This window comes from Phasianus colchicus, chromosome 18 (assembly GCF_987193195.1).
Source record: "Phasianus colchicus chromosome 18, bPhaCol1.hap1.1, whole genome shotgun sequence".
NCBI lineage: Eukaryota > Metazoa > Chordata > Aves > Galliformes > Phasianidae > Phasianus > Phasianus colchicus.
This window is the reverse complement of record NC_143453.1, coordinates 12397505-12419315: the sequence shown is the minus strand read 5'-3', so window position 1 is coordinate 12419315 and position 21811 is coordinate 12397505. Positions and strand designations below refer to the sequence as shown.

Here is a 21811-nt window from a genome sequence, read left to right as displayed (position 1 = left end):
TACACTTTGTGCAACGTCCCCAAAAGCTCTTCCTACACACTCAGACAGCCGCGGGTGGGATCTGGTACAGCCTTTCCATCCCCGTGTTGCAGAAGCAATTCCTACACACACATTTCAGTGGCAGCCTTATCAGGCCTGCAGAGCCCAGCTGCCACAGGGGCCCCAGAGACATGGCAGGGCGCTCGGGGGGAAGCAGGCCTCTCCCACTGCCCATCTCCCACAGGTCAGCACGTTCTTACAGAGCGGCTCTGAGTGCCAGGGGAGATCCGAGATCCAACCAGAGGTGAGGAACAACTTTATGTTTTTTAATAGCGAGCGCAGGAGGGCTTTAACACAGCAGCCAGCAGCTCAGGCAAGGCAGCCAAGGCTACAGCAGCCCTCAGCACCCAAACCGCCACGCTGCCCAAAGCGAGGGACTCTTCCCAGCGCCGAGGGCAGGCAGCCCTTGTCAGGCCGGGGCTAAGCCGAGGTCTGGCCGTTCTCGTGCGGCCTTTCCCCTCGGGGACGCAGGGGAGAGAGAAGCCGCTGCGGGGAGAGGCGGCGCGCACCGCCCGCGCAGGGCGCTGAGGGAGAGCGGCACCTCCCGGCACGGCGTCGGCTCAGGTAAGGCCCCCGCAGGCCTCGCCCCGCCCGCGGACCGCAGCGACGCTTCGGGAGACGCCGCGGCTCCGCGCGGCAGGACGAGAGCGCGGCCCGCTCGCCGCCAGGCACGGCGGAGGCGTACCTGAGAGAGCTCGCGCCGTACGGCACGGCCCCGGCAGCGCCAGGAAGCGCTCCGCCCGCCGCCACAGCGCCGCCATGCTGTACGGCAAACGGCTTCCGCGCCCGGCCAGGACCCCTGCGAGGCGGCCGCGCGGCGCCTGAGCGGAGGGCGGCGGCGGCGCCTGGCGGGTGAGCGCTGCCGAGCGCCGGGGGGCGGGGGCGCGCGGCGCTGAGGAGGGGCGGCCGCTGCGGAGCGGAGGTTGTGGCGCAGCCCGGCGGCGGGGAGGTCGGGCGGCGTTAAAAACCCAACTCGTGGGAAGGGGCAGAAACGGCACCGCTTTTGTCGATCGAGTTCTCGTCAGCTCGAACGCAGCGGAGGTTTCAGGGATGGCCCTTCGGGGAAGGGGGACGCGCTGCCCGAACCGCTGGGCGATGCCGGGATTCCCTCTGTTCGGCGTTCTGAGAGCGCGCATCCCTGCCCACAGCCGCGCGGAGGGCCGCTCACAGCCGCACAGGTGCGGGGCGGCGCCGAGTTCCTCCCGCGGGGCGGCGCTGCGGGCGGCCTGAGGTGAAAGGCGGCATCGATCAAAGCGTGCCCGGGGAGGGAGGCCCGGCTCCTGGCCGTGCTGCTTATGGCGAGAAATGGCCCCGCGGCCGCGTCGTCTTGAGAGGAAAAGCCGTCCCGTCCTCTCAGGGATTGGCAGCCCGGGAAGCGGGCACAGCACGCAGCCGCAGTGTGGAGCACGCTGGCTCTTCCAGTAGGCTGCGGCTGCACGAGGGACACTGTCCGACACAACAGCGGTGGGAAGAGCCGATAGTGCCACTGCAGAGCTGTAGGTGACGCAGAGCTCGAGCGCACTCGGATCGCTTTGTTCTTCAGGTCAGTCCGTGTGAAGCTGTTCCTGCTGTTCAGCTCGGCCGCTGCCCGAAGCGGCTGGGCGGAGTTGAGCACGTGCACATCACACAGCACTGGGTTCAGAGGCGTAAAATCAAGGGTAGAACCGAATCGCCCCAAACACAAAACGAGTTTTTATGAAGAAATGTTCCTGCAGCTTTATCTTATCTTCCCAGTAAAAGAAGGCCTTAGATGCAGCAGAGCTTTTCTCTTTTTTTAATAATTGCTACCTATAAGCAGCAACGTCAGAGGAAAGTTAGGACAGAAATGCTGATCAGTTTTGAGTGCTGCCTCTGAAGTGTTGAAGGAAAGGATCGTGGCCAAACGCTCTGTATAACAGCCACATCATACACTAGTATTCCTGGTTGCTTTCATTGTTTTAGAGCTCAGAATCTCCATGAACCACAGCATACACAGCGGTGGTGAGATTCTAGCTTCTTTCAGATGTTTATCTCTTCCCAAGCACATTATCTCATTTCTAACTTGAATGTGAGTCAGCTGCTGCCACTTGGCATCCATAAGTCATCTAGGAAACAGAACTATCCATAGCTGCTGCTTGCTGCTGACAGAATGCAACACAGGCCCTCTAGCTGTATCTCACAGATCACGATAAAGCATTGTGGATTTCCACAAGCAGAGACTTCCCGACCAGGAAAGTACAAAGTTTGCATATTGTTGCTCTGTTCTTGCATGTTCTCACAAGTTTGATCATTAAAGGGTTTAAAAGTTTTTTTTGTTTTTTTTTGTTTTTTTTTTTAAATCCTTCTTAAAAGATTGCTACCATTGTTATACTGACTTTTATCATTGCAGGGAGCAATGTTTAACATCATAAATTAATTTCGTACATTAGAACCATACAGTCATGGAATATCCAGAGTTGGGTGAGGTTTCCAATGGGATGTTTATTCAGTGTAACAGATCAAAGGAAACAATACTATGATGTGTGTCATAAATGTATATAAGTCCATGCAACAGTAATGTAAGTTTTGTTAGGCATGAATTGTTTCCGTTAATGGGCAGACTTCCAGCTTTTGAATTTATTTTGAGGAAAGCTTGGACTTTTCTACTTCTCTATTTTTCTTCATAAGAAGTAATTTTTGTTACACTTACCCATGGTTTATTTAAATTCTTCCTCATGAAGAGGAAGTGGTGACATGGAGACAACCAGGACAGAGCACCTAACTAACACTGTAGAAATGTGGACTTCTCAAATGCATCATTTTGTCTTTCATCTTTCTCTGGGATGGTTTCGTTTATGCTTAATGTTCCCACATTAGGGGTGAGGAAAGAAGGTGAGAGGCTGCAGGTACCATCTTTGAAAGTCACTGCATTGTTTCATTTCTGGTGGGTAGGGTAGAAAATGATTTGTATCTGAGGCTGCATTTTGTGGTATGAACTGATTAATCGTTTAGGGTAGTGTCAGTGAACTGTACTGGATCACTGTTTGAACTAAGAGGCTTCCACAGCAAGGTGGAACTTTCTGGTTTCTTTCCATCTCTTGGGATTGCCTTTACCCTATTTTTTTCCTTGTTATCCTCTCCTGGTTTGTGATGCGATGTCCTTATTGTTGGTGAGGAAGAAGGAGGGAAAGGAAAGCACATGGAAGCACGTGGAAGAAAGGCATGCACATGGTTAAAGACAAGTACAAATGGTGGCATGGTCCCTGGCAGTTGAGAGAACCACATGGCAGAGCTACAAAAAAGGCACACCACATGGGAGCAGGGGAGGGGCAGTTAGCTGTCCCTAGGCTTTGCCCAAAGCAAGGTGGAAACTTCACAAACCAAACTGCTAAGTAAATGGAAAATACACTTATGTGGGATTTGTGCTGACAAGTGAGGACACGTGTTTGAAAACACAGATCTTGGGAGAGCAACAGAAGTATATTTACTGCATTTATGACACGTCTTACTTGAGCTGTGTGGCAAGAATTTTGCAATATTACTTTTAGCTGGATCTTAGTTTGCATAGTTCCTGACATGAGGAATCCATGGTTGTTTCCTTAAAACTAAGTATCCCCCAAAGGACATCTTGTCACAAACAACACATCTGTCAGCTTACAGTGTTTCCTCTTTTGGAAACAGTTGTGCATAAACCAATAAAACAGGTTTAACATTTCAGCTTTGTTGCTATTTTACCTTTTTGTTTTCTTTTTCTTTTATTTCCAGATTATTTAGAGTAGGACTCATTGTTCAGAGGTTCATCTATGCCATTTTCTTCCTTAACCCCATAGAAACTTACATGCATGGTTTGTCCTATACAACTAATTCACTGCAAGTGACAAAAATGAAACAAAAACAATTAAAAAAAAAAAAACACAAGACAGCAGGATGAGGTATAGTTTTAAGTTCTTGACTTTGTTCAAATCGTTTCAGAGTGTTGTACAAAAAAAAAGTACAAGGAGAAAATACAGAATTAGACTAACAGAGCTCTGAAATTTTCACAAGGAGTTCTAAAGCTGGTGAAAGCAAGAAGCTTTTTCAGTCTGTGATAACTTTAAGATGCAGAATAGTCTAACTACTTGTATTATCTGTTACATTCTAGACTATAGCTTTTCTGGCCATCTTTCTTCTCTGTTAGTTGTTTCTTATTTTACATTTCTCCAGGCAGTTTCCTGATTCATAAATGAACAGTGCTTCCTTTCTCAAAATTCCTCTTTTGCATGTTTCTCAGCAAGATAAATTAATCTGACTGTGGAAAACAGCAAATGCACATAAAAGCAAATCCCTCCTGCTATTCTGAAAATGCAAGCTCAAAAGAATTTTCTTCCGCTCAGTGTTTCACATGATCTTTGGGGCTTGTGATGTGCTAACTCTCCTGTCTTCTTTTGTCGCAGCTTTCAAAAAAATCTTTGGCCAGGGTTATTAGAAGAAGGGAATGCCATTTGTTGCTGTGCCAGGCATGGATTTACTGGGAAAGCTTTAGTCCGTGCTTTGCACAGTGGGGATAACTCTGCCACAGTGCATCATGTGATTGCAACCACACAGCCTCCCTTAGAGGCAGTGAGGTGTGTTGCAAGTCCAGTCAAGTTTGTGGAGACAGGTCTGAGCTCAACTCTGCCGGCCCTCTGAGCAAGTCTCTCTGAGCTAGCCAGTTACTTACCTGTTGTGTTCACGTGTTGCTGCACGTTTGCTCCACCCATGCTCCTAGCCTAAAGAATATTATTCAGCTCAAAGCTAAAAGTGCTTTAGAAGTGAATTTTGGTGAATTTTGGCACTAATTTATGCTGTGAAGCAGAATATGGGCTGGTGCCACTCACCAGTTCACAACTAGCTAGAGTTATTTTAAAGACATCTCCAAAAAAAGCTGTATGGTTACTGGGCCAGGTCAGCACACAGAATAAATTTTACTGTTTTAAGCTCTTTTCTCCACCAGCCCAACAGTAAAAGAAATTCTCAGTGATAACGAACTGTGGGTGGCATCATGGATTTTGCAGAGACAACCTGTCGTGTTTTTCATGCTAGCTTTGGCTGGACTGGAAACTACTGTTGGTGGAGCTATAGAGCTCTATTTTTTCATTCTTTGTTCTGCTTGATGTCTGGATTATAATTAAATATCTGTTGAGCTAGAGCTCTGTTATATGCGGAAGGGATGCTTCTAAGTTATTCTGTATTGATACCAGGCGCTGTGCTATTTTGCAGGGTCTTAACTATGTTCTGTTTAGGGTTACTGAAAACACCTTGATCCTCACTTATTTCTTAGCTGTGGAAATGTTTATTCACTTCATCCACTTCCCATTATTCTGTCGTCATGCTCTGGACTATAATATATTGATTACCCTTCCTTCCGTAACAGCTGTTAAGCAATTTGCTGTGTGTATCGCCCCTCCCCTTCAGCAGCGCTCTGTATTTAACCCACGTGCTTGGGTCTTGTTTCTACAACTCCTGCACTGGCCATACATGCCACGTCCCAGCTGAAAAAAGAATTATGTCCCGTGGGCCAAATTCATTCCTGGAGTTGCTTGATTAAACGCAGCACATTTACACTGGGCGCAGATTTGGCTCATACCTGACTCTGTCAGCATTGGCTGTGCTGTAACTAAGTAACAAGAGCACTGTCATCGAGAACAGATGGATAGCTTTCTCTGAGATTATTAGAGCACTGAGCACCTTTAAGGAGTGCAGAAATCTGTGAAAGGAGGAGTTGGGAAAAAGGACACCGCTCCTTTTAGAGTCTGTGTAACAGAGCCGATAAGCTATTCCCCTGATGTGATTGAATGTGACTGAATACTGCGGGCTCGTGGACTCTTATTCTATAAAGCACCCATCAGAACAGCACAGGAAAAGATTGGAGGGAACAGCTTCTGCTGTACTGAGAAAGGTACATATTTATATTTTTCTGTTTCTCAGACTTGGCATGATTTGTTATGTTAGATAATACCACTGTTTTAAACTGTGCTGAATATGAAAGAAGCAGCATTTTCCACGTTTTGACTGGCATTCGTTGTCAGGCAGCTAGCTTTCTCAGGGAGAGAGTAGGACATATTTGTGTGTAATGCATTTCTACTGCATTTCTACTGCATTGCAAACCTCGACAGCTGAAAGCAAGGAGATGAGATAACCCCACCTAAATTGGAAAAGTAATTTATGGATGTAAGTTTGCTAGAATTTGCTACACATCTGTACTCGGGAAAAAGCTGAATGCAAGTCAAACTTCAGTTTGTTAATAATTTACTATGAATAGCTGCTTTTATAAATGTGGCGCTCAGCTGTATTTTATGCAGTTTTCATTTTCAATCAGGAATTGTGTTTCAGCAAAATGTCTATGAAGAAGTGTAACAACAAAAGCTAGTACTTCTGCTTGCTAGCCCTGTTGCTTATAGAGTTTCTCTCTGCTGTCCTTTAAGGGCACCCACCCCTTACCTTCTGTTCTTTAAAAAACAAACTCATACTTACTCACACTACTAGCTGCATGTCAGACTGGTGATCTTTACAAACAGCTGTAACAATTTCTGCACAAAAGCTTACTGCTTACTCAGCCATGGACTCCTCTAACAAAGCCCTCAGCTCAGATTCAAAATCTCCTGCATTTGCACAGCATTGCAGTATTTAAGTGCCGAGGAAAAATTAACTGATGTTCAGCTTTAGTTTGCTAAAGAGCTTAACCACATTAACACTGCAAAAAATCTACTTGTCACTGGAGTTGAACAGTACTTCTTAGCAGCCTGGAGTTGGTATTGTGTTTATCTCTGCCAGTCCCACACTTTCTGCATTCCTTCAGGATTGCTGGAATTGGAACCGATGAGGAATTTTCTGAAAAAACATAATTTTGGCAGGGGTCGTTGAAACCAAAACTTACTGTGTGAGGCCATCCATACCAGTTTTGCTAAGACTTTCAGGAGGGATTTCTCAAAAAGCAATTTCTAGCTAAAACATGAAAAACTCTACCTCCACTCCAGCTATTTTTTTGGGGAGGGCATTCCCCCAGGATTTGAAGCAGGCTCTTCTTTTCACACAGCGCTTTGGTTACCTGCTGTGCTGTGGCAGATCCCACCTTGCCTGGCCTACTAGAGCAGTTTATGTTCATAGAGATAAACCTTCAGTTCAGCAGCAATTTCCTTCATATTCTTTCAGACTCCTCAGTGAGCATCTTTGCTACCACGTTTCCATTGTTCGCTCTCTATGGCCCAAAGAGCAGCTTGCGCAGAGCAGAAAGCTGTGCTGGGACAGACAGGTTTGCTGTAGATCAGCATGTAGCCTTGGAAGCAGGTCAGGACCACACAGTGGAGATTTGGGATACTAGGAGTTCAGCCATTGATTTTTGTAACTCTCTCAAGAGCACGATATTGGTCTGTTACATCTGCCCCCCAATTAATCTTGGGGCAAAAGTTTGGTCGTTTCTCCTTCAGCCTTTTCTCTTCTACCATTTTTAGGGTAGAATCATTCAAAAGAAGCTTGTTTCATCCCCTGGGGAACATGAAAACCTCAGCTGGAAAACTTTTTCCAGGCCAGGTCATGGTGTGCTGACAGGGCAGAACACTTTGAACTTTATAGGAGTTCTCTGCCTCCCAGGTGGGATTTGTGCTGTTAGGCTAAGCTGTCCTAATCAGCTGATTTCAAGCAGTGGTGCAAGCAGTACAAACAAATCTAGACTTCTAGAGTGAGGGAGCACAAAAAAAGTGCTTCCTAGGAGTACCTGAAAGGGTCTCAATCCTGAAAAGTGCTGTTCTTAAAAAACTCTCTTTCTCCAGGTTTGGTTTTAATCATGCGCAGTGTTTATTAGGCCAGTCTGAATCACAGCTCAGCAGATCCACGTGGGCCAGCCTGCTGCATGGAGATGTCAGTCTATGAGGCCAGCTTATTGTAAACCCCATGGGGGCACACAACCATTATATAAACCCTTCCCTTTGGGTGGCAGTACTGATTACCACTCAGACTATAGTTACTGCAAAGGAACTTTTAAGTGCATAGCAATTATCCTAATTGAAATCTATGGAGAATAGAGTTAAACACCCTTATGAAGCTTAGTTGTTGAGGCTCCTTGGTAGGCAATAAGTACTTTTCTGTTCTTTTCCTTTTGTTCAGCTTAAGGAAACTTGTATTTGCTTTCTTTCAACCTAAGAAGGAGGAAAATGAAGATGAAAGGTCTGGGGAAAAGAAAGTCAGAAGTTTGCATTTATAGAAGTCTGATTTTTTTTGTAGTCGTGGCAGCTAAAATGCAGTAGTTTGAAAAAGCCTAAGAACAGAGGAAATTTGGGTTTCATGCAAGTGAAAATTATATAAAATTTGTTCAGCTTGCTTTTATGATGTCAGTGGAAAATGTGAATGTCTGATGCCCAGACTGAGTTTCCATTGAAGCAAAGCTATTTGCATTTGGCATATTGTGATTATTCTTCACAGTGTTGCACTCAACTGAGAACAAGTAAACAATAATGAATAAGAGGTAAAAAGATTAATATTTTTTTTCTTTTTAGAAGATCTAAAATATGAAGCTGTTCAATTATTTTCCCTACAGCAACAGAACACAATATGCCTGGCAGAAGTTAGTTTAAACTTTCTGATCAAAATACTCTGCCCTTCATGCTCTGGAAAAAGATCAAGAAAAGCAAAACGTCACAAAACAGAGATTGCCTCAGTCAAGAGAGCTTGGACAGAGAGTCAGGAATTCTGTCTGGGTTGTGGCACAGCACACATCTCCTCTGCCTACTGCAGGGAAGCAGACGTTCTTCCAAATGTGCATAGAAATGTGCCAACTCTTCTGCACTGCTTTCTCAAGTGCTTCTTAAACAGCTAATACAGCCTCACTAATAGGCAAATCCTCTGCTACTTTATTGCATGCACCTGAATGCATAATTTCAGCACAAGCTTTTAAAAGGTTTGAATTTAAACATCCTGAAAAATGTTTTCAACCTTTTTCTAAAGGTAGGGTGTACAATACCTCCTTCACACAGGTGTGCGTAGGAGGGCTTAATCTTAAGTGATATGGCCTTTATAGAACACCTCTAGAAAATTGTTGGTTATTGCAGACTTAGCAGCGGCATCTCTGCAAGTAGTTCAGGCCTCACTGTCCCCAGGCACTCCACTATTGTAATCCATTTCTATTACCATCAACACTGATGGGGATCAGACTCACGGAGAGATTCTTTTGTGGAAAAAAAGTGAAAGGGTATAAATCTATCAAGCACTCCCCATTCACCAGGTTGTGTGAGCTAATCAAGTCTAAATTAGATTCTAAACCCTTTAGCATCAGAATGTTAAAGTACTGTCTGGGTTCTTGGAGATTCGTAATAAACTCTTGAACAACCAACTAGTCTTTGGCAGTTAGATGAAATGCATGAAATATTAAGGCAATGTTGAATGTAACATCATCTTTCCTCAGAGGCCTACTGAGTAAGCAGGCTGAAATCACTTATGCAAAGTATATGAAGCAGTCTTTGTTTCTACATTTTTACTGTTTTTCATAAAGTCAAGACTAGTAATTTCATATAGGTGTTGGCTATCTCAGTATCCCAGGATGGATCCATCTGGCTAACACAGGTAGGATCACTTTGTTCTTCCATAGCAAGGACTTTTCTGATAAAAATTAATTCAGCTTCACAATACTTCCAGTAATGTTAACTTTCTTATGGCAGCAGAGGTAAGACAACTCACACAAGGTCAGATTAGATAACTATTGCCAAAAATATACTCAAACCTAAATCCTCTGACTCGGGGCCACAAAGTTTACTCTCATTACAGTGCTGGAGAATGGTTGTCTAATGTCTTTGTAGAAAAGATTTTTATGATTACTGAAAGACCTTTACTAGATCCCTAAGTTTGAGCCAGCCTCCTGAGGATTGTTTTATACCCACTGGAATTACTTTGCTACATTATTATAGGCAGCTAAGTTGGAATAGCAAATTCTCATATTTTCCGTAGGTTTCTTTATTTCGAAGTGTATTTTTTAATTTCTGTAATATAAAATAGAGGTACTCCCATTTGAATGATGATAGTTTGATTACAGTTGGCAGGGAAAACTACTGAACCACTTGACTGAGTTGTGATTTGGTCTCATGAAGCCAACGGAATGAGTAAAAGTAGATGCTTAAGAAAACAATCCACTGCCTTGAAAGGCTTGCCAGCAGTTGGATGGGTTTGGGCATGAAATTTTAATATTCTTCCTTTTAAACTTTGTCTTTTAAACTCTGTGAAAATAGATTTAAACTCTGTGAAAATCTGTGTTATTCATCTCTTTCCATGATGTTATCCATTCAGTTTTCTGTTTATTTATATGTATTACCTACTATTTTCCACTTCAGATTTTAGTTTTTAAAGAACTGGATCACATTATCAGAGTGTTTCTAATGCACAGAAGAGACTGCAGTGCTAACTTTGTATATGGAACCTCATTAAATCATAATATGGAAGTGAAGGGACAGGTTTTTACCTTCAAGCATGTCCTTTTAGTGAAGTTATTAAACCAAGTGATCTCAGTTGCTCCTAATACATCTTGGCCTCTAGACCCTTCCCTATCTTCGTAGCTCTATCCTTCCTGAGCAGCAGTTCTATCCGGAAGGGGCTGCTCAGCAGAACTACAAGTGCATAGAAGGGAAAAAGAAAACTTGACATCCAGACCTTTGTGATCCTTTAAGACAAAGAACCAGGTTCGTGTTAGCTAGGAAGCAAAACTCCAAGCCTGAGAAGGAGGACATTTGTGTGCTAATGGTGCTGGTGAGCCCTGAAAGGAAGCATCTCAAGTCAGTCTTTGCAAGGAAAGCATTGTATAGGAAAGCTTTAGTATTGGTGACTATTTGAAATAAATACTTTCAGCTGCTCCAAATTATGCTCACAGTGCAACTAAGATAAGTAAATGGGTGAACAAACATCAGCTGTATTGTATGTAGAGCACATCTCCATAGCAACTCAGTCAGCTTCTGAACTCAAAATGCATTCTGCACAATGACTCCAAATATAATGCAGTGGTATGGATTTTCCCGTGTGTAATGTGTGTGTGCTGCATCCCACTGCAGAGCAGAGTTCTGACCACCGTAACATTTAGGACTTTTGTGAGACAATTCTAGGGGAAGTGAGAACAAGTATATTGCAGTCTTAGTTTGGCAGCCTTTGAAAGGCTAAATCAATACTTGAAGAATGCTTACTTACCAGATCCTTTGTTCTGTGGCTCCTGCATGGAAATAAACGTAACTTTCTTTATGCTGGCTTGTCTGAAATCCATCAATAAACGGCTTTGAGGGGATTTGCTGCTTGAGCTGTACAGGGTGACATGAATCCCATCTGCTGAGCTTTATGTTCAGATGTCCTGAACTCACAAACAGAAACTCACACACACTGCCCATGCTGTGCACACACAGGCACTTGCAGCTGGCAGTGAATTTCAGGGGAAGAACAGGCACAGTGCCATCAGGTAGTTTCAGCTGGTCCATCAGATTAATAGAGTATGCCCTTTTGTTACATCTCTTGAATTTCATGAACCTAGACTCTTCTCTGATTCATGGATTTAGCTTTACATTTTTATAACCAGTGAGAAAGCATCTCTGCTATTAAAAAAATATACGTAGATTTCTTTTTTTCCCCCTCAAAAGTGTCAGATTGATGGTTCATGTCAAAAGTTTCCTGAGTAAGAAAGGCTACCATCTCCTGTGAACCACCCCTCCTGGCCCCCTCTGCTGCAGACTCTAAAGGGAGGGAAGCAGATGAATTCCTTCCAGCTCAGCTTCTCTGCAGAGCATGCAAGGAGGGCAGGTGCTAGCAAGGAGGTCTGAATGCCCATTAAAAACTTGTCCTGGGAACTGATTTCATACAGAATAACACCTGTGTCCAGTGTCTGCTGATCTTTGGCTAAGAGTGAAAAGTTTCATATTTTCTTATTAAAACTCAGAAGTTTCCCAGTGTTCAGAAATCAGTAAAATGAGATCACGTGCAGAAGCTAATTAAGATTTTAAATCCTTTAAAAACCAGTTAGAACAGATTCAATGCAGAGAGGCTCCTCATGCAGCGGCATGCTTGGAGCCAGCACTGAGCAGCTGTGTGGGGGAAGGGAGCAGAGCATTAAATAAAGCTACTTGTTGACTGCATGTAAAGTAGGCTTCTAAAGGGAGCGCCACAGAGCGCCATCAATTACAAGTGACAGAGAGGGATTTCCAGCAACACAGTACAATATCGTATAATATCATAATTATACCGTGTGTGCTGCTGTTTAACATGGTAGGTTATGCGTGGTTTGTGTTAACATTTACCAGGAATTACAGCTCTCTCATGGACCACCTTAACTCTGGGTTTTTGTTTTTTTTCCTCTTTCTTTCCAGATGCTGGAGAGCTCTTCAGTCCTTTTGTTCGTTGTCTTCGTTCTGCTTTTCATTTCGTTGCTCTGCGTGGTACTCATCAGGAAAAATGGCACTGCTGCCCTGATCTGGCATGAAATAATCAAGGAGAAAATAACCAATTTCATCATGAATCAGAGCAAAGAACGGAGGATTTTAAATTTTGTGTTGCAGAATGCAGTCCGAGGAGACCCCTGTAGTGTGATGGAAACTATAGATAAATACTGCTCTGAGAAAGAGTGGGCCATGAATGTGGGTGATGTAAAAGGTAATGGAAGCAGGGATCAGCACTTGAAGGATCCTTCAAGACTAACAGAACACAGGACATCTTTCTGAATTCTCATGGTCATTTCTCTCTGCTGCAAAAAAAATCCCACCACAGCTTCGTGGTCAGCAGAGTAGATCTGTAAACATTAATGCATGTTTGTGCAAACATCTTAGAGGAGGAGGATCTAGTTTGTAATCCAGCAAGTCATAGAATCAAAATGTAGTGTGGGGTGCAAGTGTGTAAAAAGAGGGTGACGAGAGATGGAAGAAATCTAGAATTATGTTGTGTCTTAGGTAGCACAAGGGTGTCCCTGAAGCATAATTACATTGAGTCCTTTCAGATCCTTAACTGAAAGCTACTGAGTCTGAAAGAAAAAAAAAAGGAAAAAAAAAGTGGCAAGTATTTTAAACTTTTAAAGAGTTTTGCATCTGCAAGCATAAATATAAGTTAATGTTGAAGGGAGAGGTCCTAGCCATGTAATACACAAAAGCAGCTATCAGATGTTATTGCTATTGAGCAAGTAAGTCTCATTCTTGTCTCCTGCGGGAAACTATGTGGACAAAAGATTTCTTTTTCTTAGCTGCAGGAAAATTACAGTCTATTCCAAAAAACTGTGATGGCAAAACGTTAACATGTTCATTTGTGAACTAGACACAAAAGTACCTCTTACTAGGAAACTGCAGTGAAAATTTGCTCAATCTGGGATTAATATAACTAATGGAGTACAACTGTCAGCGCTGTAATAGAAATGCTTCTCTGTAATTTTGTGAAACTAGCTCCTTTGCATACCAGGTAGTGTGGTTATGGCAACAGAACAGTGGGCAGTGGCTGAGTAGGAATTCTCAGAAATATGAATTTAGACTATTTGGGATTATGTTCTTAAACATTTCACTCTAGTTTTGCTCTGAGAAAATGGCTTCTCTATCAGAGCCATCAAAGTTACTGTATCTTCAGTTCTGAAGATTTTCAGAATGACCACGATTTCAGAATGCAAGTATTAACACCACACTATTCATAAACAAATTACACCTAAGAAAAAATCAAGTAATTAAACGTATACACCCATTCAGGCAGTCTGTGGCTCAGACTAAAATCCATTCAGAATTTTTTGATGATTATCTATCTTGATTATATTTTATGATTAGCTATCTAGTTTCTAGCCATATAAGAGGTGAGTTTTTAAAAATAAATTCGGTTTTTCAGAAGGACTGCATATGCCGTAGCAGTACACTGTCACTTCTTGAGAATTTTTTTTTTAGTTAACAATTGACTGTTTTCCATCCCACAAATTCATCTAGTGAATTCAAATATCTTGCAACTGATGGCAAGGCTTTTATTTTTCCGTTTAAAGACAATTATTTAGACTGAGATGTTTTGTATCAGGCTACTACTTGTAACATTTGCAACAAATACACTCAGAAGTCAGAATTTATATTTCAAATATCTCCAACAAGGTCTGGAAAAACATGCTACATTTTTCCCTTGTAACACTAAAAATACTTCAGTTAAATCAGGTAATTCCTCACTCAAAAACACATGAAACTAAGATTTTTTTAGTTGAAAGTTTGCATTTTGAATCTTCAAATGTCCATTTTGTCAGAAGTTAACCTGTTTCCATTTTTTTCAGGTGTAATTCTGGACAAGACAGTGGAAGAGATCAATCCTAAAGTTGCACTGGAGCTGGGAACATACTGTGGCTACTCAGCTGTTAGGATTGCTCGGCTGCTGAAAGCAGGTGCTCGTCTTCTCACTGTGGAGTTCAACCCAGAATTTGCTGCTATAGCTAAACAGATGATTGAGTTTGCTGGAGTACAAGATAAGGTACATGCCATTTGTCCATAGGAAGCAATATATGGAGAGTGGGGCTTTATCCACAAAAATAACATCAATGGGTTTAAATTTGTTATTCCATTTGAGAAGAAAGTACAAGTCCATAAGCAAAGTTCATAGTGACTATAAGAACACAGGCCTGGAAAGAGGCTCCTAAGTCCATTATTTCATTTTTTATAGTCACAAGGCATCAGCACCACACATAGTCCTTATCATAAAATTATCAACCACTGTTGCAAAACTGGCAAGATTTACTGTCATTACTGAAAACTAGACTGCTCCTCTTGATAATCAGGAACTTTTCTACAATTTATATCCCACATGTATTCATAGACATTTTGTTTTCCTTTACTGTTATATCAACAGCTCCTAAATTTAGCTCCTAAATTCAGTTCTGTGCCTGATCTCTCTCAGAAGTACAACCAAGGACTTCAGAATATTACCTCTAAAAAGCTAGATTACTGGTTTTCTGTATAAAAATACGAGGTTCAGCATCAAGAGAACTAAACCATAGCCAATTCTTTTACAGAAGTTCACAGAAAAGATTTCATTATGAACATACTTCAGATAAGATAAGTTTACCAAATAAAATTGGTCACAGTATATATACAGATGCACCTAAAGTTTGCATAGTGTGAGATATCTCAACCCTATATGGTTGGCTGAGATGCAGGTATTTCCAGTCTATAATCCGTCTCAGCCCCAGGCAGATATTTACAGCAGATCACAGGATGCACACCCAAGAAGTGTCACTCTATCGACCAGCCAGCCAACTTCAACAGAGATGATAAAACTATTGGAAATAAATCCCACCTTGAAGATGAGATCTTCCGAGGTGTTTCTTAACTTCTTGATGAGAGCCTGAAATAATAGTGACATCTAAAATTGCATTTCCCTCCATCTGATTTAATCATCTGATGAACTATGAGTCATAAACCAGACAGATTTCCTTACAACTTTTTTCCTTCCACTTACAGAATATGGCACTTAACAGATCAGTGTGCAGCAATTTCTTTCAGCTTAACAGTATTTATGCCAATAAACCAGTAAGGGAGGTATAATAAGCTCTGTCCTTCCTCCTTTCCTGGCCATATCAATTTTCTATATGGTAGCTTCTAGATGTATTCTAAAGAATAGTATTCTTTTCATTTTCTGCTCCACTTTGAACTTCATAATTCAACTGAAATGCAACTAAAAAAAGTAATGGAAGTATTGTTTTCAACAGAAGATTCCCATGTTCCCACTGAAGAATCACATTAACAAAAACAACAGGTCACTTTTTTTTTTTTTTTTTTAACAATACAGAAGAAAAATATTTTGGAACATGAGTAAATTTAAGTGTAAAAAAAAAAGTCCACATGACCCAACTCTAGCAAATAATGATAGAAGCTTTATTCTGAGCCTCGATCTGAGGTTATATTGAACTACAAGCAGGATCATTGATGTCTGGCCACTATTTAAAATGAGCTAGAGGCGTGTTCTTAATGGTTTGTAATTCATCAGATGGATTTGCATTTCAGGTAAAACTCCTAGAAGGCCCTTCAGAGGTAATTATCCCCCAGCTGAAAAAAAAATATGAAGTGGATACTCTGGATTTTGTCTTTGTGGACCACTGGAAAGACAGATATGCACCAGACACCATCCTGCTTCAGGTCAGTTTGCACAATTCCAGTATTAAAAGTAAAGTACCAAATGCCTAAATGTCTATAAGGCCTATATTCTAAATGAAGTACTTCTCCTCTGTAAAACAAAGAATGACAGTCAAAATAGCAACTGTATAAAAGAAGAGATTTTGGGGGACAGGATCCTAAACTTTTATCTGGAACAACATCTGGTGTAACACAGCTCAGAACAACCTGCCAAATACTGTTGAGTCATTTTATTTCACAAAAAATGGGTCTTCATTAGAAATCCCAGCTGGAGGAGTGTGGGGACTGGGTCCTGCACTCTGGAAGGAATATCTTCATGGTCACTAAATGAAACACATGATCCAAAAACATCCCAGTCATGGGAGCAGGTAAGACTCAGGACCTGCATATTGCTGCTCTACTTTTACTTCTCCTGTGTCCTTTTTCTGCTTGGAATTGTGGTGCCAGCAGGACTTTCTGATGAAATACTATTTTGTTAGCACAGCTGGGTTATCATCTTCCAGCCTTTTTTACACCTTATTTGATTTTACAGCAACCTTGAGAAAAACAGTAGACCACTCCAGAAAGCAGTTGCCAGGAAAGTTCTGCCAAACTTTATCTGCAGCCCTAAATGAGGAAAAATTTTCTTAATTTCTTTCCAACATCCCATAGCCATTAGCGTTACAACAAGTTGTAACAGCAGTAGGAATTGATAGGTAACAGTGGAAGTGAGGTAACTACATACTAGAGTACTTATGGAAAGATGTTTTCAAGTGCTAAACTGAGATTCACATTTGTATTTATCAACACAGCATACACAGACTCCCCTAGCTTTGGCACTGCAGACTGATAAAACTTTCTAGAATTGCTTCGTTGGATGGAAGTACCATTTTTCAGTTATTTTCTTCACAAACTTTTTTTTTTTTGAACCTGCCTCTTACATTGAGAACCCACCATCTTCCTTTCTGATCCCTGCTTAAGGCTTACAGAAATATTTTCTCACCCAGGCTCTCCTGTTTATAGATTTCATTCCTGTTTTCCTGATAGCTGTTCAAAAAGGAAATTTGGTGCTATGAACAGCCAGTATTGAATTTACCAGGAGCTGAAGAAATTGTTTCTCTCTTCAGTTATTTTGAATCCAGAGAATGTTTTCTTTTAAACAGGCTGTGTAATGATAACCAAGGTCTTTCCACTGGGAAGAGACAGCTGCACCCTTATCAGAGCTTAACCTCCATAACATGACCAGGCAGCTCACTTCCAAATTTGCAAGATAATTACGTCTTTGGAAATTTGTCAGTGATCTTCCTTGTGCACTAATCCTGCTTCACACCCAGCTCCTGAATAAAGCAGCAGAAAGCTATACAAGGTGAAAGGAAAGCAAGCTCAGAACATCTCACTTATTCTGGTAGTGTATTTGGAGTTTTACTGGGACAAGCCAATGCAGACTGGTACTTGCCAATCTCTCAGATGACCTTGAGAGCCACTACAACATTTTAATGCCATATTAAAAAAAGGTATCAAACTTTAGGCATGAAAGCCAAAACAAAACCCTCTTAATTAATCATGTACCGGTGTTTGAAAACAATACAAGCAGCAGACTGCACTCCTCCACTGCACTTGATTTGTTATCTCAGAACCCACATGTCCCAACTTTATCAACATCTCTATAATGTTCCACCAATTGTGTTAGCAGAAGTAAATCAGAATGCTAAGTGTGACAACAAAGGACTGAGCTCTGGCTAGAGAGTTGTTCAGCTTCTCCTATGTCTTTTCTTCCTCCCTTCCAAATCAGTGGATTTTTTATGCATGCACTTTAACATGGCACAGTTAATACAGAAGCAAATTGCGTTCAAGACAACGTCAGCTTAACAGCCACCATGAAGGAATTTCTCTTCTTTTTAGGAATGCAGCTTGCTGAGGAAGGGCTCAGTTCTTCTGGCTGACAATATCATCTTCCCAGGAGCTCCTGAATTTGTTAAATATATCCGCAACAACCCCCGTTTCCAATGCAGTACCTACCTATCTCATCTGGAATATATGAAAGTGCAGGATGCTATGGAAAAGGCTGTGTTTTTGGGATAAAGACAGCCATTAATATTCAATCTTTGTTTCTAATGACATAAATGTAACTACAGAGGTTAATTTGACTGTGCTTTCTATTTTGCTGTTTGTATTTTGGAGCTCATCATCTAGTGGGAATTGTTTTTTACCAGGTGGAAACCAAGATTCGGAGTAAGTAGGGCATCCACTTAAAGGCCCATTCCACTGCTTCACCTTATTCAGCAAACCCAAGGTGAACAACATATTGTCAAACAATACAGTCTGTTATTTTGAGCTCAAACATGAACAACCACAGTTAGTAAGGTTGGAGTAACATGGAAAAAGTCACTCAATTTCTAAGAACTTATGTTCTAAAGCTAAACTGTCTTACCCTTCTCAAGCGTGACAAAAACATCCATGTTGCAAGAGAAGAACTCCTCAGAAACCCCAGTTAGCTAAACTATTATCGTGCCACTTCCACCAGTGAAAGTTCCTGTAATAATGTCAGATGCATTTTTGCATGGCTGAGAATGTTAATTATCTCCATGCTGTAGAAAAGGGCACATACTGAAAGAAGAAAAAGCTACACAGCGATGGGAAAGTGTAACAGAATTATGCATAAGACAAAGAAAAAAAATATTGCATCTGCACATGTGGAGATAATTGGAGAAGTGAGCAGATTAAAATAAACACAACACAACAAAAAACAGGTTCTAACAGAATATCAAAATGACAAAATCACTGAGATCTTGAGAAAATACTACTCATCTCGTCGTTACATTTACTCATTCCTTTATTATATTCTATATATGTTGTGTGTGCATTTGAGAGGCAAGGCAAGCTGCTTACTCTAAAGCATTATGTATGTTTAGTGAGAATGGGTTTTACCAGGTGGGTTCTGCACACCTTGTTTAACCTATGAGTTGTAGTTAGAATTGAATGGCAAGGTTTATTAGGGAGAAGATTTATAAAATTAAATCTGAAGTCTCTTAACTCACCTGAACAATACAAAAATCCACTGTTATTTCCTTCTATGCCCTGCTGTGATTATATAATGAGCCAATGGTTGCTTTTATGAATAAAAACTAAAAAAAAAATAGAGAAGAAAAGTGACTTCCTCTGTTTTCCATGGATTCTGCACTGCACTTCAGATTTCCAGCCTCAGAACAACCACAGAAACACTGAACAGTTCAAAATCAGAGGTAACCTCTTTCATGTAATTTTCATTTCATAACAAGAATCACGGTTCTTTCAGACTCGTTATCAGTTTCTTCCTTTTACAGCTCACCTTTCTAAAGCGGTTTCTGTCCTGGCCTGGGTGCTACAGAAAATCCATCCTGAGGACACCAGTAATGAACATTGTAGAAAATTACCCCATAGTATAAAAGAAGAAATGTTACAGGCGAGGATGACACAGTTCAAAAGTAGACCAAGAAAGCCATGGTGAACTCCCTTAGAAGCAGGTCCTCTTGTTATTGACAGCCAATTCAATATCAATGGGTCAAAGTCTTTCAGGTGATTCCAAGCAACTTTTCTAAAAGTTTCGAAGAAGATAATCTTCAAGTCCATTTACTGGCATATACAAGTTTCCAGAGTGCAGTGGAAACCCTGCATAATTGCAGGTGACCAGATTTCTTTTTATGTGCAGCCAAGGTCATGTCTTCAAAGATTCTTCTTTCATTTCCAGCTTTAAACACTTCCGCATCTAAACAGACACTAAAGCAGAGCACTGAACACAGACTGGTAAACAAACCGAAGTCTCAGAGATGCCTGCTAATGGGTACCTAGGTAGGAACAGATTGTTTCTGCACTTTTACAACAGAGAATCAGAAAAGTAAATTCCTACTGCTATTTAGGCCCAAATTACTGTCTAAGAGACCATCAAAAAAATTAGGGAAGGAAGGAACTTCTAGAGTTAGCTTGAGTATTTCAGAAGATGCATTAATAGATAAGGAACGTGCAGTATGTGTGCAAATATAACAGCCACCTTGTAGTATAAAGAAGATACCACCCACATGACAAGCTTTAAAAAAAAAAACAAAACAGTGCATCATCAGATTATTTACAAAATTTTACATGCAGGATCATTTTTTCTGCTTGACAACACTTTTGAAATGCTTGTAATTATTGGTGACAAAGGATGAAAAGGAAAATGCCTGATTAGATGACTGGCAATTAGAAAATAGGCTTTTGGTCAGTTAAGCAAATGTGATCTTGAGCCAGTAGTATAAAACTGTGAGGTATCCAAGGGAGAAGGGTTACTTTTTAAAATAAAGTCATGCTTTGAATTCTGTAAGAAGCAAAAACAGACAATCATTCTTCTAATTCAAATATATTCTAAAAACATAACAGGTGTTACTGCAGTATCAACCTATCGTAATTAGAAGACACAACCTATTCTTACATGAGCCAGATATGGAATGGGGCACCTGGAAACGTGTTTAAAGACTGCTGCAAACACATCAATGATAGAAAACTTCAAATTGAAAGAACTCTTCTAAAACAACCATCAGCCAATTCTCACAACACATCACAAATGATTGATCCCACCAAATATTGTTAATTAAGTTTTATTCTGGAAATGACAGCTACTCTCTATGTAGTCTTAGTGATTGAGGCAAGACATTAAATTGAGGCCTGGTTTCTGCTGCTACCTCTCTGTTACCTCGAAGGGACAGGATGTCTTTCAAAATAGTGAACTGATTCTTTAAATCAGTATACAAGGGAAGTGGAAAATTTACGAGGAAGTCAAAGCCAGCTGTAGTTCCTTTTGGTTTCTACTTTAATACCAAATAGAGCATAATAGCACTCATGTAGCAATCGTTACAGAGGAAATTACCCAGCAGAGCAAACAGCAGTCTCATGTTTGTAAAGGAGCTGCCTTCTCTTGATACAAGGAAGCGAAAGCACCCTATGAAAAATTTTGAGCTGTGGGTCAAAAACATCAGATGCATAAGTGAACATACAGAAACCCCTAGGAGAGCATGAGAGACTACTGAGATCCTAACTGTCCCCAAAAAAGATACCACCACCAGGGCTGTGATGTATGCTTGTTTAGTTGATTTGAGCCATCAATCAAGAATCAATTAAGTATCACATGAATAACAGCTTGCTATGTTTGCACACTTAAACATCATAAAATAATTTTAGTGTCTGCCTGTACAGCTCAGTTGATGAGCCCACTGTAAAACAATAGCTTCCCACTGCAACAGACCACTCACTGTCAGCCAGTACCACAATGAGGTTATGCCACTGCTCTTTAATTATACAGAGATCTTCACAGTAAGACACTGAGGAAGAGAGCAGTAAGGGCAGAATGTTCTCCCGAGACACTGTTGAAACCTGAAACAGGTGAGGGCTGTGATATTTCCTGCCCGTTGTTACCAGGTTCACCTTTCACCTGCAGGACTTGCTGCTTCCATTTGCCCAAGCTGTGATAAGCTGAAAATGAAATCACTTTGACAGCTACAAAAGGTCAGTTGTAGAAACAACATATTTGTGTTAGCTCAGTATCTTACCTACAGCATCTGCTATTCATTATCATAATATTGCATTCAGAGGAAAAAAAATAATCAGATTCCTCATTTCAGTACAATATGGATGCTACTTTGGAACAAGATGCTAAGCTCAGGAGCTCACATCTTACCACACATTTGAAAATAGATCCTCCTACCACAAGAACAGAATCTGGA

The 21811-nt window shown here is 41.3% G+C and overlaps 2 protein-coding genes across 8 annotated transcripts in view; one reads left to right on the top strand and one right to left on the bottom strand.

The window, feature by feature from the left end:
• TXNRD2 (thioredoxin reductase 2) overlaps positions 1-857 on the bottom strand; it is a 32820-nt gene extending 31963 nt beyond the window's left edge. For 2 of the 3 annotated variants that reach the window (XR_016458747.1, XM_031592805.2), the window contains exon 1: positions 725-857. Coding sequence is in view for 1 of the 3 variants with exons in the window: in XM_031592805.2 (XP_031448665.2) it covers positions 725-800 (76 nt within the window). In the remaining 2 variants the exon portion in view is untranslated. Of the gene's footprint in view, positions 1-239; positions 455-724 lie in introns of those variants that run through there. The other variant, XM_090121010.1, reaches the window with a different exon arrangement.
• On the top strand, positions 99-21440 carry COMT (catechol-O-methyltransferase). 5 transcript variants are annotated; one of them, XM_090121011.1, is made up of 5 exons: positions 99-283; positions 12339-12621; positions 14249-14442; positions 15972-16103; positions 17982-21440. In XM_090121011.1, exons 2-5 carry the CDS (start codon positions 12339-12341, stop codon positions 18159-18161), a joined length of 789 nt encoding a protein of 262 aa, XP_089977137.1. In that variant the 5' UTR covers positions 99-283; the 3' UTR covers positions 18162-21440. The 5 variants fall into 5 exon arrangements, with proteins under 5 accessions (XP_089977137.1, XP_089977139.1, XP_031448669.2 ...); XM_090121013.1 differs by lacking the exon at positions 99-283 and adding an exon at positions 470-603; XM_031592809.2 differs by lacking the exon at positions 99-283 and adding an exon at positions 762-891.
• The last annotated feature ends 371 nt before the right edge of the window (positions 21441-21811 follow it).

What these genes read in the sequence shown, in the direction of transcription:
- COMT (XM_090121011.1), top strand. Translation starts at nt 12,339, where the DNA reads ATGCTGGAGAGCTCTTCAGTCCTTTTGTTCGTTGTCTTCGTTCTGCTT. An exon ending in GAATGTGGGTGATGTAAAAG is followed by an intron (nt 12,622 to 14,248) that starts GTAATGGAAGCA and finishes CATTTTTTTCAG; the next exon opens with GTGTAATTCTGGACAAGACA. An exon ending in TTGCTGGAGTACAAGATAAG is followed by an intron (nt 14,443 to 15,971) that starts GTACATGCCATT and finishes TTTGCATTTCAG; the next exon opens with GTAAAACTCCTAGAAGGCCC.